This window comes from Heterodontus francisci, chromosome 2 (genome assembly GCF_036365525.1).
Source record: "Heterodontus francisci isolate sHetFra1 chromosome 2, sHetFra1.hap1, whole genome shotgun sequence".
NCBI classification, from domain to species: Eukaryota; Metazoa; Chordata; class Chondrichthyes; order Heterodontiformes; family Heterodontidae; genus Heterodontus; species Heterodontus francisci.
In genome coordinates this window covers 55,970,543-55,984,389 of record NC_090372.1, presented here as the reverse complement: position 1 = coordinate 55,984,389, position 13,847 = coordinate 55,970,543, and the positions used below count along the sequence as shown (strand labels likewise).

The 13,847-nt window shown below is 44.0% G+C and overlaps 1 protein-coding gene across 8 annotated transcripts in view; it reads left to right on the top strand.

Annotated features, from left to right (window-relative positions):
• Positions 1-13,847, top strand: part of fbxl7 (F-box and leucine-rich repeat protein 7) — a 530,556-nt gene that overhangs the window by 503,058 nt on the left and 13,651 nt on the right. For 7 of the 8 annotated variants that reach the window (XM_068050426.1, XM_068050392.1, XM_068050401.1 and 4 more), the window contains one exon: positions 7,833-8,444. In XM_068050426.1, the coding sequence (XP_067906527.1) occupies positions 7,847-8,444 (598 nt within the window). In that variant the 5' untranslated portion in view covers positions 7,833-7,846. Of the gene's footprint in view, positions 1-2,877; positions 2,935-7,832; positions 8,445-13,847 lie in introns of those variants that run through there. The other variant, XM_068050453.1, reaches the window with a different exon arrangement.

Genomic DNA, 13,847 nt, shown 5'->3' with positions numbered 1-13,847 from the left:
GAAGGTGCTCCAAGAGTATTATAAGCCTTTAGGGGAATGATTGAATACCAAAGCCAATTTGAGCTTAATCATCCAGTGAGTCTGCAGTTGAAAACCCCAGTAAATGGTTAAATCCAAAATGAGAAGCTCTTGTTATTGTGTCAAAAAGGAAACATGTTTAATTTGTTCACATTTTTAAAAGTTACACATTGTTCAAATGCATGACATTGAAACAATCTGAACCCTTGCAATAAAGCATGCTACTCACCCGAAGGGAAAGACAGATTCTTCTTCGCAGTGTGCATAGTACTGGGATTGTGTTACATAGTGTTTGCAGCAGTAAAGCACTGCTTCCTCATGACTATTTCCACATTTCCTATCATATGTAAAAATAATTGTAGGGCCACAGGTAAATACAGCAGCACACCCCACTTTTGCCTTATAATATCATATTGTAATTCAGCATTGTGACAGCTGTCAGTTCAGGAGTTCATTCCAGCCTCATTACATGACTCACTTTACCTATTTATCATAAGACCAGGCATACTTAATCTTTCCCTTCCTGACAGGGGACTTTGAGAAAACAGTGAGGGATGGAGGAATACGCAGCATTACACACAGTAACATGAAACATACCTGAAGAAATGTAAATTTAAAATTTAAAATCTCCAGTAAAACTGAAAAATGTATTCAGCATCATTTCTTGCCCCCACAAGAGGAATAAGCACAATGTTATATGCAAATAATCCACAGTATACTCTTAAATTTGTCTAACTATTTGTAATGGTAATTTTCCAGTCTGAAGCAGAGCCTGGCAGGGCATGTTTGAAATAAGAAAGCAGAAATGCCTTTTTGCATTTATGCCACAAGGTCAATGAGTGAAATGGTCACATGGACTAGCAATTGTTATTCTTCCTATAGGAACATGGGAACAGGAATAGGCTGTTTAATCCCTCGAGCCTGTACTGCCATTCAGTGAGATCATGGCTGATATGTGGCTGAACTTCATATACCCATCTTTACCCTATATTCTTTCATACATTTAGATAACAAAAAACTACCAATCTCAAGTTTAAAATTAACAATTGAACGAGCGTTAAGTACTGTTGCAGAAGAGAGTTCCAGACTTCTACCATACTTTGCATATAGAAGTGTTTCCAAACTTCACTCCTGAAAGCAAAATATTGCAGATGCTGGCAATCTGAAATATAAACAGAAAATGCTGGAAATACTCAGCAGGTCTGGCAGCATCTGTGGAGAGAGAAACCGAGTTAACATTTCAGACCTAAACTGAGTATTTTTGGCACTTTCTGTTTTTATTTCACTCCTGAAAGTGCTGGCTCTAATTTTTAGGCTATGTACACTAGTCCTAGACTTGAGTGGAAATAGTTTCTCTCTATCTACTCTATCAGTTCCCATTAATATTTTGAAAACTTTGATCGTCCCCCCCTTAATCTTCAAAATTCCAGGGAATACAATTCTATTTTTTGTAATCTCTCCTGTAGTTTAACCTTTGGAGTCTAGGTATTCTTCTGGTAGATCTACACAGCACTCCCTCCAAGGCCGATATATCCTTCATAAAGTATGATGCCCAGAACTTAACACAATACTCCAGGTGTGATCTAAGCAGGGCATTGTATAGCTGGAGCATGACTTCTGCCCCCTTGTACTCTACTCCTCTAGATATAAAGGCCAACATTCCAAGAGATCTTTTGATTATTTTCCATACCTATCCATGATATTTTCATGATCTATGTATATTGACCCTATGCGGGAATTTTATGCTAACAGCGGTGGTCTCGATGTCAGGGAAACCAATCCTGAGATTCCCGCGTCGCCTCTTCTACAGAAGGCCTGCCAAATTTAGTGCCAATTAGGCACTTAAATGGAGAGCGACGGGCCTTCCATGGGATTTAGGGCCCCATCGCTGGAAGCAGAGACGGTGGCTGCTGTTGTAGCTGCAGCGAGCAGACACTGAGGAATGGTGCTGGAACCAGGCCTAAGATAGGTAAGGACAGGAGAGGTCTTGTGAGGGGGCGATCGTGGGGGAGGGGGTGGAGGGGGGTCAGCAGCAAGGGCAGGGGAATGCCCCTCAAAGGCCCCCCCCTTCCCGATGCCGAGTCCCTCGATCAGGCGCTAAGTGTCTTTGAATGAGTGACCCCCCCCCTCCCGCCCACCCAGAGCCAGGAAGCAGCTCGAACGGTTTTTCGTGTGGCTGCAGCGGGACGAGGCCCTTAACTGGGGGTTAATTACCCTGTTAAGGGTCTCAATTGGCGGCAGGGCAGGAAGGCTATTCACAGGCCTTCCTGTCCCGGACTAAATTTCAGCGGCGGCGGGATGATGGCGGGTCCACCCCCATGCCGCCATCCCACCCGATTTTATGTTCTTCCCACCTCCAAACCTGCCACGGGGGAGAGCATAAAATTCCAACCTATGTCTTTTTGGACTTCCACTCTTTCTAGTTTTTCACCATTTAGAAAAACTTTGATCTATTTTTTGATCCAAAGTGGATGTCCTCACATTTACCTACATTGAAAGCAACTTTTTCTCCTTCAAGTATTTATCCAATTCCCTTTTGAAAGCAACTGTTGAATCTGTTTCCACCACCCTATCAGGCAGTGCATTCCAAATCCTAGCCACTCGTTGCGTAAAAAAGCTTTTTGTCATTTTGCCAATCGTCTTAAATCTGTGCCCTCTGGCTATCGCCCCTCAGCCATTGGAAACAATTTCTCTTTATTTGTTCTATCTAAACCCATCATGACTCTATCAAATCTCCTCTCAGACTCCATGGCTCTAAGGAAAACAACCCCAGATTCTTCAGTCTATCCACATAACAGTAATCCCTCATCCCTGGAAACATTCTTGTCTGCAACTTGTCCAAAGCATTCATGTTCTTTCTAAAGTCTGGCCTAACCAACGCCCCTTAAAGAAGTGCTGAAGGCCACCCACAAAATGGTAAGTAAAATTTTCAATATTTTTATTTCTGTAGGACCAGAGGGAGCAGGAATTCCTGTGCCTGCTCCAATTCCCTCCACAACTCCACTTCACCTCCCCCTTTCCCAGTACCTACTCTATGTGAAGTGATTCATTTTGGAAGGTCGAATTTGAATGCGGAATACAGGCTTAAAGACAGGATTCTTGGTAGTGTGGAGGAACAGAGGGATCTTGGGGTCCATGTCCATAGATCGCTCAAAGTTGCCACCCAAGTTGATAGGGTTGTTAAGCAGGCGTATGGTGTGTTGGCTTTCATTAACAGGGGGATTGCGTTTAAGAGCCGCGAGGTTATGCTGCAGCTCTATAAGGCCCTGGTTCGACCACACTTGGAATATTGTGTTCAGTTCTGGTCGCCTCATTATAGGAAGGATGTGGAAGCTTTAGAGAGGGTGCAGAGGAGATTTACCAGGATGCTGCCTGGACTGGAGGGCATGTCCTACGAAGAAAGATTGAGTGAGCTAGGGCTTTTCTCATTGGAGCGAAGAAGGATGAGAGGTGACTTGATAGAGGGGTACAAGATTATGCGAGGCATAGATAGAGTGGATAGCCAGAGACTTTTTCCCAGGGTGGAAAGGGCTATCACCAGGGGGCATAATTTTAAGGTGATTGGAGGAAGGTTTTGGGGAGATGTCAGAGGTAGGTTCTTTACACAGAGAGTGGTGGGTGCGTGGAATGCACTGCCAGCGGTGGTAGTAGAAGCAGATACATTAGGGGCATTTAAGCGACTCTTGGATAGGTACATGGATGATAGTAGAATGAAGGGTAGGTAGTTAGTTTGGTCTTAGAGTAGGTTAAAGGTTTGGCACAACATCGTGGGCCGAAGGGCCTGTACTGTGCTGTACTGTTCTATGTTCTATATAAGACCATCCTGCCCTGCAGCCCATCTTATATGTCTATAATGTCAGTAAGAGTGACCTTGCAACATGCAACAGTACTATTATTTTTTGGGTGAAATCCTTTGAGGGTGTGAATGAGTCAATAGTTCAGTTGTGAGCTGCAATTTGACTGTGTCCCCTCTTGGAGTATTGAGCATTCACAATAACAACGCAAGAGGTGTGACATCTTGGGATGGACCTGCAGTAATTTTGGAACAAGTTGGTGTGTAGCACTTTGTTGCATACATGCATGCATTACTAAGCATTTCTGTTTAGCTTAACAGCTGCCTTAAAGTATGCTATCTTCTTCCACATCTGTTCCCAGGCATTGTCCACAGCAATGCACCTGGCTGTCACCTCCTGACAGACATGCTATATGTGCTCCAGAATTCTAAACAAGGCAACTCTTCTCACACCCACTTCAGAAGCAGGACTCCCACTTCATCAACCATTAAGCAGAGAGTTTGTATGCTGTACCAGTGCACTCTGCATTTATTTTGCTAGCCATGTCCCCCCCCCCACCCCCCCAACCCCCACAATACAGCATTTGGGGATGCTGAAATTAAAAAAAAAACTTTTTTGTAAACATTAAGATTATTTTTTTCCAGAAGTAAATGGCTGTTTTCACCCATCTCAGCTCTTCTGCTGCTGAAACCCTCATTTGTGCACCATGCACTCCTGGCTGGTGTCCCACATTCTACTCTCTATAAACTTGAGGTCATCCAAAACTCTGCTGCCCAAGTCTTAACTTGCAACAAGTCCCGTTCACCCAATACCCCTGTGCTGATTAACTTACATTGGCTCCTGGTCAAGCAAGGTCTTGATTTTAAAATTCTCAAATTGTTTTCAAATCCTTCCATGGCCTCACCCCTCCCTATCTCTGTAATCTCTTTCACACCCACAACCCTCCAAGATATCTCTGCTCCTCTAATTCTGGATTCTTGAACATTCCCAATTTTAATTGTTCCACCATTGGTGGCCATGCCTTCAGTTGCCTGTGCCCTCAGCTCTGGAGTACCCTCCCTACACCTCTCCACCTTAATATCTAGCTTTCCTCCTTTAAGATACTCCTTAAAACCTCTTTGACCAAGCTTTTGGTCATCTGACCTAATATCTCCTTATGTGGCTCAGTGTCATATTTTGTTTTATAATGCTCCTGTGAAGTGCCTTGGAATGGTTTATTACATTAATGGCACTACATAAATATTAGTTGTTGTTGGTCTTGTCATGCTAGGCCCCCACCTGCCAAGAATGAGGCATATTCATTTTGTATTGAACATTGATTTTAAACTGTTACTGGAGTGACGAAAGGACTTGTTAAATAGATCATCTGTGGCTGGAAAAGAGATTTGCATATTAACAGCCAGTGTTTGGAAGGACAAAGCAGCCGTTCCCTGAAACATTCAATCCACAATGGACTTTTGATCACCAGACATTGAAGGTGGGGGAGCTCACATTCTGGGTTGACTGCTAAGATGGCCGAATACACAAATGGACATGGTTAAACCAGCTAGTCACATGACTAACCTGCTGGGCAACCTGAGTTTTTTGAATTTGTGCCAACAGTTTGGACAAAGAAAGCAGAATGCTCCTGGACTGAGAAGATCTCTCCTGGCTGGCTCGCCACAGCCTCCCCTGTCTGTCTGCTCCCATTTCTTTCTCACAAGCCTCTGAATCCACTGAAGACATATGAACCTCAAGAGAGAACAAGGTTTAAAAAGAATACTGGGCCCCAATGAAAAGCAAGATCTACCTACAATCAAGGACTCTACAGTGTGCTCGAAGACCCATAACAAATACTCTTCAGATATTGCCTCAAACTATTCCACTTTATTTCTTCTGCTCTTTTCTGTCTCTATTTGCATGTGTGTATCGCATATGCATGCTAGCGTGGACGTGTCGTGTATCCGTAGGCGTCAACCAAATTAGAGTTTAAGTTTGAGATTAATAAATTTAAACTTTTCTTCTTTCAAACCTAAGAAAGCCTGTTTATGCTGGTTTCTTTGCCTTATAATTGGAAAGCGGTGAACAAGGATTCACCAAGGGGAAGCTAAAAACACTGTGTTTAAAATTAAACCCTGTTACAGTAAAACCAGGTGAAGGCTGAGAGGGAACCCTAGACCTCTTTCTCACCTGGTTTTAACAGTCTTGTATCACTTCTCTCTCCACAAATGCTGCCAGACCTGCTGAGTATTTCCAGCATTTATTGTTTTTATTTCAGATTTCCAGCATCCGCAGTATTTTGCTTTTATTATATTGTTATATCACTTTCTATTTTAACAGTAGTCTTTTAATGGCTACAAATGCATGCAATTTCCCAACCCCTTTTGGGGAGCTTTCAGTTCCAGGCCCAATAATAGGTTGGGAACTTGTTCCATGAATGAGTCATGAGGCTAACCCCAGAAAATTCTGGGAGTTGAGCCAGTGAGATGTCAACAAGTGTTGCGCTTCAGTTCTGTCACTTTGGACATGGGATTTCCCTTCTGGTAGTATCTGGATCCAGTAGCAAAATATCATTGGCAGGCATTTATCTTCCCCATCTTTTTAAACAGCTGCTGTGGCCTGGATATGGCCTGGTTAGGGATTGGTAATAATATTAATCTACCACCAACTAATCCACTTTATGTGGCAGTAGCGATCTGAATAGCGGAAGTTGTTCATATCCTTAATGAAAACAGAAAGTGCTGGAAATACTCAACAGGTCTGGCAGCATCTATGGAGAAGCAGAGTTAACGTTTCAGGTCGATGACCTTTCATCAGAACTGGCAAAAGTTAGAAATGAGCAAGTAAAGGCATGGGGGTGGGGAAGACGAATAAAAGGGGTCTGTGATTGGGCAGACGGTGGGAGGGATTAAATGACAAAGATGTCATTGGAACAATAGACAAAGGGAGTGGTAGTAGTTGTAGTAAAAGACAACTACTTTGTCCAGAGAGAGTGTTAATGGCAGAATAATGAACAGCTTTTCAGTAAAAGCATGAAAAATAAGTTTAAGACCGGCACATGGGTAAAAAACACACAAATCAAAATAGGGGTCATGGTCTGAAATTGTTGAACTCATTGTTGGGTCCAGAAGGCTGTAGAGTGCCTAATCGGAAGATGAGGTGCTGTTCCTCAAGCTTGCGTTGAACTTCACTGGAACACTGCAGCAGGCCAAGGACAGAAATGTGGGCGTGAGAGCAAGGTAGTGAATTAAAATGGCAAGCAACCGAAAGGTCGGGGTTATGCTTGCGGACTGAACGGAGGTGTTCCGCAAAGTGGTTGCCCGATCCTCTACACTGGAGAGACCACATTGTCAGCAGCGAATACAATATACTAAATTGAAAGCAGTACAAGTAGATTGCTACTTCACCTGTAAGGAGTGTTTGGGGCCTTGGATTGTGAGGAGAGAGGAGGTGAAGGCCAGGTGTTACACCTCCTGCGATTGTATGGGAAGGTGTTGTGGGAAGGGGACGAGGTGTCAAGGGTGATGGAGGAATGATCCCGGGTGTCCCTTCTGTGTTAGATGATTTTACCTTCCTGGACACCCGGTGTAGTCATTATTATATCATTATTATAATATCAGCCCTTGGTAAGTCTGATGCACAATTGTTTCAGAGCAGAGCATGAAGAAAATAATGAGCAGCACAGAAAATAACACCAGCACTTGCCGTACTGGTCGATCAGACTTTTACTAGTGATAAATATGCTACTATTGCCTTGGATAAAATGCAAGCACTGAATGAAATGCATCATGTACAGTATATGACTATTCATGTGATAATTTGATGCATTAAGGGGAGGTTAGGTAATTACTGAGGGAGAAAGAGCAGTGTTGTCCAGGAGATTATGCTGATGAGGTTAGATGAAGTAGAGTGGGAGGAGGCTCATGTGGAACATAACCACCAGCATGGACCTGTTGGGTAGAATGCCTTGTTTCTATGCTGTATCTTTATGTAATTCCAATATTATTGCTCACTAATGCAGGTTTTCTGCATGTATTCCAGATTCAGACTTGAGTATGCGGACGTTGAGCACACCAAGCCCTGCACTGATCTGTCCTCAGAATGCGCAATCTTTTCAAAATGGCCAAGGTTCGTCCACCTCGTCATCTTCTGTCACAGGGGAGACCATTGCTATGATCCATTCCCAGCCGCTGTTCCTCATACCCCAGTGTGCCATCAGGCCAGCGTCAAGGTTGCAGAAAGAACAAGCTCCCATTGACAGGCTACCAGACCAAACTTTGATCCAGATGTTTTCACACCTTCCTACCAACCAGCTGTGTCGATGCGCAAGGGTCTGCCGGCGATGGTACAACCTGTGCTGGGACCCACGACTGTGGAGGACTATTCGTCTGACAGGTGAAACAATGAATGTGGACAGAGCTCTCCGGGTGCTTACCCGAAGGTTGTGTCAGGACACACCTAATGTATGTCTCATGTTGGAAACGGTCATCGTTCAAAGCTGCAGGCGGCTTACAGACAGGGGCCTCTACACCATTGCTCAGTGCTGTCCAGAGCTACGACAGCTAGAAGTGCCAGGCTGTTACAACATCTCTAATGAAGCACTCTATGACGTTGTTTCCCGGTGTCCCAACCTGGAGTACCTGGATGTTTCAGGTAACTTTTTTTTATTCATTTGTGGGATGTGGGCATCGCTGGCTAGGCCAGCATTTGTTGCCCATCCTTAATTGCCCTTGAGAAGGTGATGGTGAGCTGACTTCTTGAACCCCTACAATCCTTGGGGTGTAGGTATACCAACAGAGCTGTTAGGAAGGGAGTTCCAGGATTTTGACCCAGCGACAGTGAAGGAACAGCGATATAGTTCCAAGTCAAAATGGTGTGTACAGTAAAGCAGGAAACCAAACTATCCTTCACGTGGGTTGTCAATAGTCCAAGTATCAGAATATTTTGCTCTTATGTATAAGGCAAAGGGTCAAATCTTGTCAAACACTATGCGTCAGTTAAGTGAATACCATCTGTCTTTTGTTCAACTGAGCAATAGTTCCACAATGAGGCATTTCATCTTGCAGAGAGGAGTTGGATAAGCATACGTTGATGGTAAAATTGCCCTCAAAGATTTTGCTGCTGGTCCATCATAGCATAGCACTGCTAAACTATAGTGTGTGTATAAGGATCACCAGCAAATATTGTCACGTTCCTAACTTCCAACAGATATTGCCAAATAGCCAAACATTGGTGAAAATGGATTCAATGGGGGGTTTTAACTGCAAAAAAGGACGGTATTGTGTTGGGTGGGGGTTTAAAGTTAGAAAAGTCCACTTCCCAATCCAAACCCGCCTCCAACTGGCCCATTTCTATTTCTAACTGAAGCTGGAAGGTGGACAGGCAGCCAACCGATCCAAGAAGGTAAGTTGCAGCTTTAAATACGATGATGAAGCTGTGAACCTCATTGTTGTTCAGCTTTTGAGTTTTACTGTTGTCAGCTGGGTTTCCTGAACCGGAAGCTTCCTTGAGGTGAAGCAAGAACTTAGTGGATCCAAGAGGTAAGTGCCTTCACACTTACCCCTGGATCCAGGGTCTGCCAGAGGAGTCTCCGCAATCAGAGCAACCACCCCATCCCCAATCTCCACAGGGTCTACCCCCTCAGGATCTGACCTCCCCCACATCAGGCTAGGATCAGTGGCTTCCTCTTCTGGACACCCCCCCCCCCACCCATTCCAGATGTCCACCACAGATCACTGCTCCCCCCTGATTGAACACCCACCACCCATCTCCAATCACCAATTGAACCCCAATCCCAGCGCAGATCTACCTGCTGCTGTGGTCAGGAGACAGCTCCCCATCCAACTGAAGGCCCAGCTGCCAATCAAGCTGGGCCTCTGAGCAAAGAACTGATCACTGATGCCACTAACACACTAAAACGCTACAGCAGGGGTGTCCAACCTTTTTGCGTGAGGGGCCATATACAATTTTTGTCCTACATTGGGGGTCGGTGAGTAAATTTCAGAAAGATAAAGACATGAGACATTTACTTTACTATTAATCAAAACAACAAAAAAATAAGCATTTTTGTGAACAAGATTTAAATGAGACTAATTTATTAACTTACTTCCTTGTCACTATGTTGAACACTGATTTAGTGAGATATCTAATATTCTAATATTGTTTTTGCATTTTTGCTTGCACAAGTAGTCAACGTCTGCCGCACAGTTAATTTAGCAATGCAGAGTATTTCAGATAGATGTCCATCTGTCAGGAGTGACCTTGATCTCGCTCTCTCCCCCCCTCCCTTCTCTGTCTGTCTCTCTCTTTCTATGTGTCCATCTCTCCCCTCTCTATTGCTCTGTCTCCCCTCTATCTCTGTGTCTGTCTGTCTGTCTGTCTATCCCTCTGTGTGTGTGTCTCTCTCTCTCTCACCTCACTCTCTCTGTCTCTCCTCTCTCTCTTTGTGTCTGAGTCTCTGTCTCTCTGTGTTGCTCTCTTGCCCTCACTCTGTGTGCATCTCTCTCTCCCTTTCTCTGTGTCTGTCTCTCTCTCTCTCCCCTGTCCTGTATCTCTGCCTCTCTCTCTCCCCCCCCCCATGTCTCGCTCTCTCCCTCTGTGTGTGTGTATATCTCCCTCTCTCTGTGTCAGTCTGTGTGTCTCTCTGTCTGTCTGTCTCTCTCTCTCTTTGTCTGTCTTTCTCTCTGTGTCTGTCTGTCTCTCACTCTCTCTCTCACTCTCTCTCTCTCTTCATCTTTCTCTCTCCCTCTCTATGTCTCTTTCTCCCCCTCTGTCTATGTGCATCCCAGATCTCAATTTAATTATTAGGCCCATGGCACTTACATAAAACGCTTCAATATGGGTGCAACTAAGGCATTCATCTTAGGAAATTAGAGTCAGGGTCAGCTATAGTGTTAAAGAATCAGTCCAAAGAAATGGCTCAAAATAATTTCCTGGCTTTTTTCTAATTGATCAGTTTCTACACTGCAACTATAATAAAAGCAAAATACTGCGGATGCTGGAAATCTGAAATAAAAACAAGAAATGCTGGAACCACTCAGCAGGTCTGGCAGCATCTGTGAAAAGAGAAGCAGAGTTAACGTTTCGGGTCAGTGACCCTTCTTCGGAATTGACAAATATTAGAAAAGTCACAGGTTATAAGCAAGTGAGGTGGGGGTGGGGAAGAGATAACAAAGGAGGTCTAGATTGGACCAGGCCAACTGCAACTGATTGCTGTGGAGAAACTCTGACTTCAGCAAAATAGCAGTTTCTGACACCCTTGGCAACACTGGCACAAGTGTCCCAAAAAGGTGCGTCACCTACCGGTACCAGGGTGAGGAATATCTTGAGGTGGCTGGAACGGAATTTGGAAAGGGAGGGGGAAAATCCAGTTGCTGCAGTCCATGCGGGAACTAACATCATAGGTAGGAAAAGGGAGGAAGGTCTGAAAAAGGAGTATCAAGAGTTAGGAGCTAAATTAAAAAGCAGGACCTCGAGGGTAATCTCTGGATTATTGCCTGAGCCACATGTAAATTGGCGTAGATATCAGGAGAATTAACCACGTGGCTAAAGTGCTGGCATGGGAGAGGTTTATTTTCATGGGACACTGGCACCAGTAACTGGGTCAGGAAAAAGCTGAACCAGAATGGGACCAATGTACAAGCAAGAAGAGTAAAGAGCAAATTGCAAAGGCTTTAAATGGGGGTAGGGGGAGGGATCTGCAAGAAATTAAGTGGTGCGCCGCCTCATTGAACCACTGCAGTCCATATGATGTAGGTACACCCACAGTGCTGTTAGGGAAGGAGTTTCAGGATTTTAACCCAGCCCCAGTGAAGGAATGGCGATATATTTCCAAATCAAGATGGTGCTTCTTTTGACTATCTCCATATCCTGTGGTTCTGGATCTTATGGCCAATGGGAACAGTTTCTCCCTATCTACTCTGTCCAGATCCCTCATGATTTTGGACACCTCTATCAAATCTATTCTTCTCCAAGGAGACCTAGCTTCTCCAACCTATCCATGTAACTGTGAAGTTCCGCATCCCTGGAACCATTCTCGTGCATCTTTACTGCACCCGCTCTAATGCCTTAACGTCCTTCCGAAAGTGTGGTGCCCAGATCGGGACATAAAGGGCGGCCATAATCTTCCATTCTTCCCTAGATATGAGGGAGTTGCCAGAGGATTGGAGAGTGACAAATGTGACACTCGTATTCAAGAAAGGGTGTAAGGACAGTCCTAGAAATTACAGGCCTGTTAGTTTAACATCAGAGGTGGGTAAGGTTTTAGAAACAATAATCAGGGAAAAAATCAACAGGCACTTGGAGAGGTTTGAGTTAAGTAAGGATAGCCAGCATGGATTTGTAAAAGGTAGATCATGCTTGATGAAGGGAATGTGATGGGTGTTGTCTATATGGATTTTAAGAAAGCGTTTGGAAAAAGTACCACATAAAAGGCTGGTTAACAAAATTGAGGCTCATGGAATTAGGAGGGTCAGTGTCCAATTAAACAAAAAATTGGCTAAAGAACAAAAAGCAGAGAGTTATGCTAAATGGTTGTTTTTCAGACTGGAGGATAGTGTTCCCCAAGGGTCAATGCTAGGACCACTACTTTTTTTGCAATATATAAATGACTTGGATTTTGGTATACAGAGTAGAATTTCAAAATTTGCTGATGATACCAAATTTGGAGGCGTGGCAAACAGTGAGGATGATACAAACCACCTGCAACAGGACATGGATAGTTTTAGTTACAAGGTTAGGTTGGAAAAGCTGGGATTGTTCTCCCTGGAGCAAAGGAGATTGGGAGGAGATTTGATAGAGGTGTACATGATTATGACAAGCTTAGATAAGTTAGAAAAGGAAAAACCGTTCCCATTAACTAATGGTACAAGGACAAGGGGACACAGATTGAAAGTTTTGGAAAAGAGATGCAGGGGAAATGTGAGGAAGATCGTTTTTACGAAGCGAGTGGAACCCGCTGCTCACCAGTGTGGTGGAAGTGGAGAAATACAATGATTTCAAACAGAACTTGGATGGGCACTTAAAGGTAATATATTTGCACGGCTATGGGGATTGAGTGGGAGAGTGGGACTGACTGGATTGCTCCACGGAGAGCTGGCATGGACTCAATGGGCTGAATAGCCTCCTTCTATACCATAAATGGCTCGATGACTCTAGGACTCAATACTCCAGTTGAGACCAAACCAGTGTTTTATACAGGTTTATTATAACTTCCTTATTTTTGTACTCTGTGCCCCTATTTATAAAACCCAGGATCCCACATGCTTTATTAACTGCTTTCTCAACCTGCCCTACAACCTTCAATGATTTGTTCACATATAGAATGGTACCCTTTAATTTATAATGCCTCTCCTCATTCTTCCTACCAAAATGAATCACTTCACACTTTTCTGCATTAAATTTCATCTGCCACTTGTCCACCCATTCCACCAGCCTGTCTATGTCCTCTTGAAGTTTATCGTTATCCTCCTCTCGGTTCACAATACTTCCACATTTTGTGTCATCTGCAAATTTTGAACCCCACTATATACCTTCCTCCAGCCTGAAAAACAACCATTCACAATTACTTTCTGTTTCCAGCCAATTTCATATCCATATTGTCCCTTTTATTCCATGGGCTCTAAATTTGATGACAAACCTACGGTTAGGGGGCCTATAAGCTACTCCCACTAATGTTCTCTGATCCTTGTTATTCCTAATCTCCACCCATACTGATTCTACTTCCTGATTCTCTGAGCCATGATCCTTTATACTACTATCCTTATGTCATCCTTAACTATCAGGGCTACTCCTCCTTTTCCATTCTGCTTGTCTTTTTGAAACGTTGTATACCCTGGAATATTTATTTTCCAACCTTGGTCACCATATAACCATAACTGAATTTTCAGGCACTGTAAGGGTGTGAACAGAGGCAGAGGGGGCCCGAAAATTCTGGCATCAGCTAGTATGCTGGTTTCTCAAACCCGTTCCTGATGTCGGCTATTTTTGCCAAGGTGAGTTCGGGACTGGCAGAGCTACTCACCCCATACAGCAGGTAGCCAGTTAGGCTCATGAACA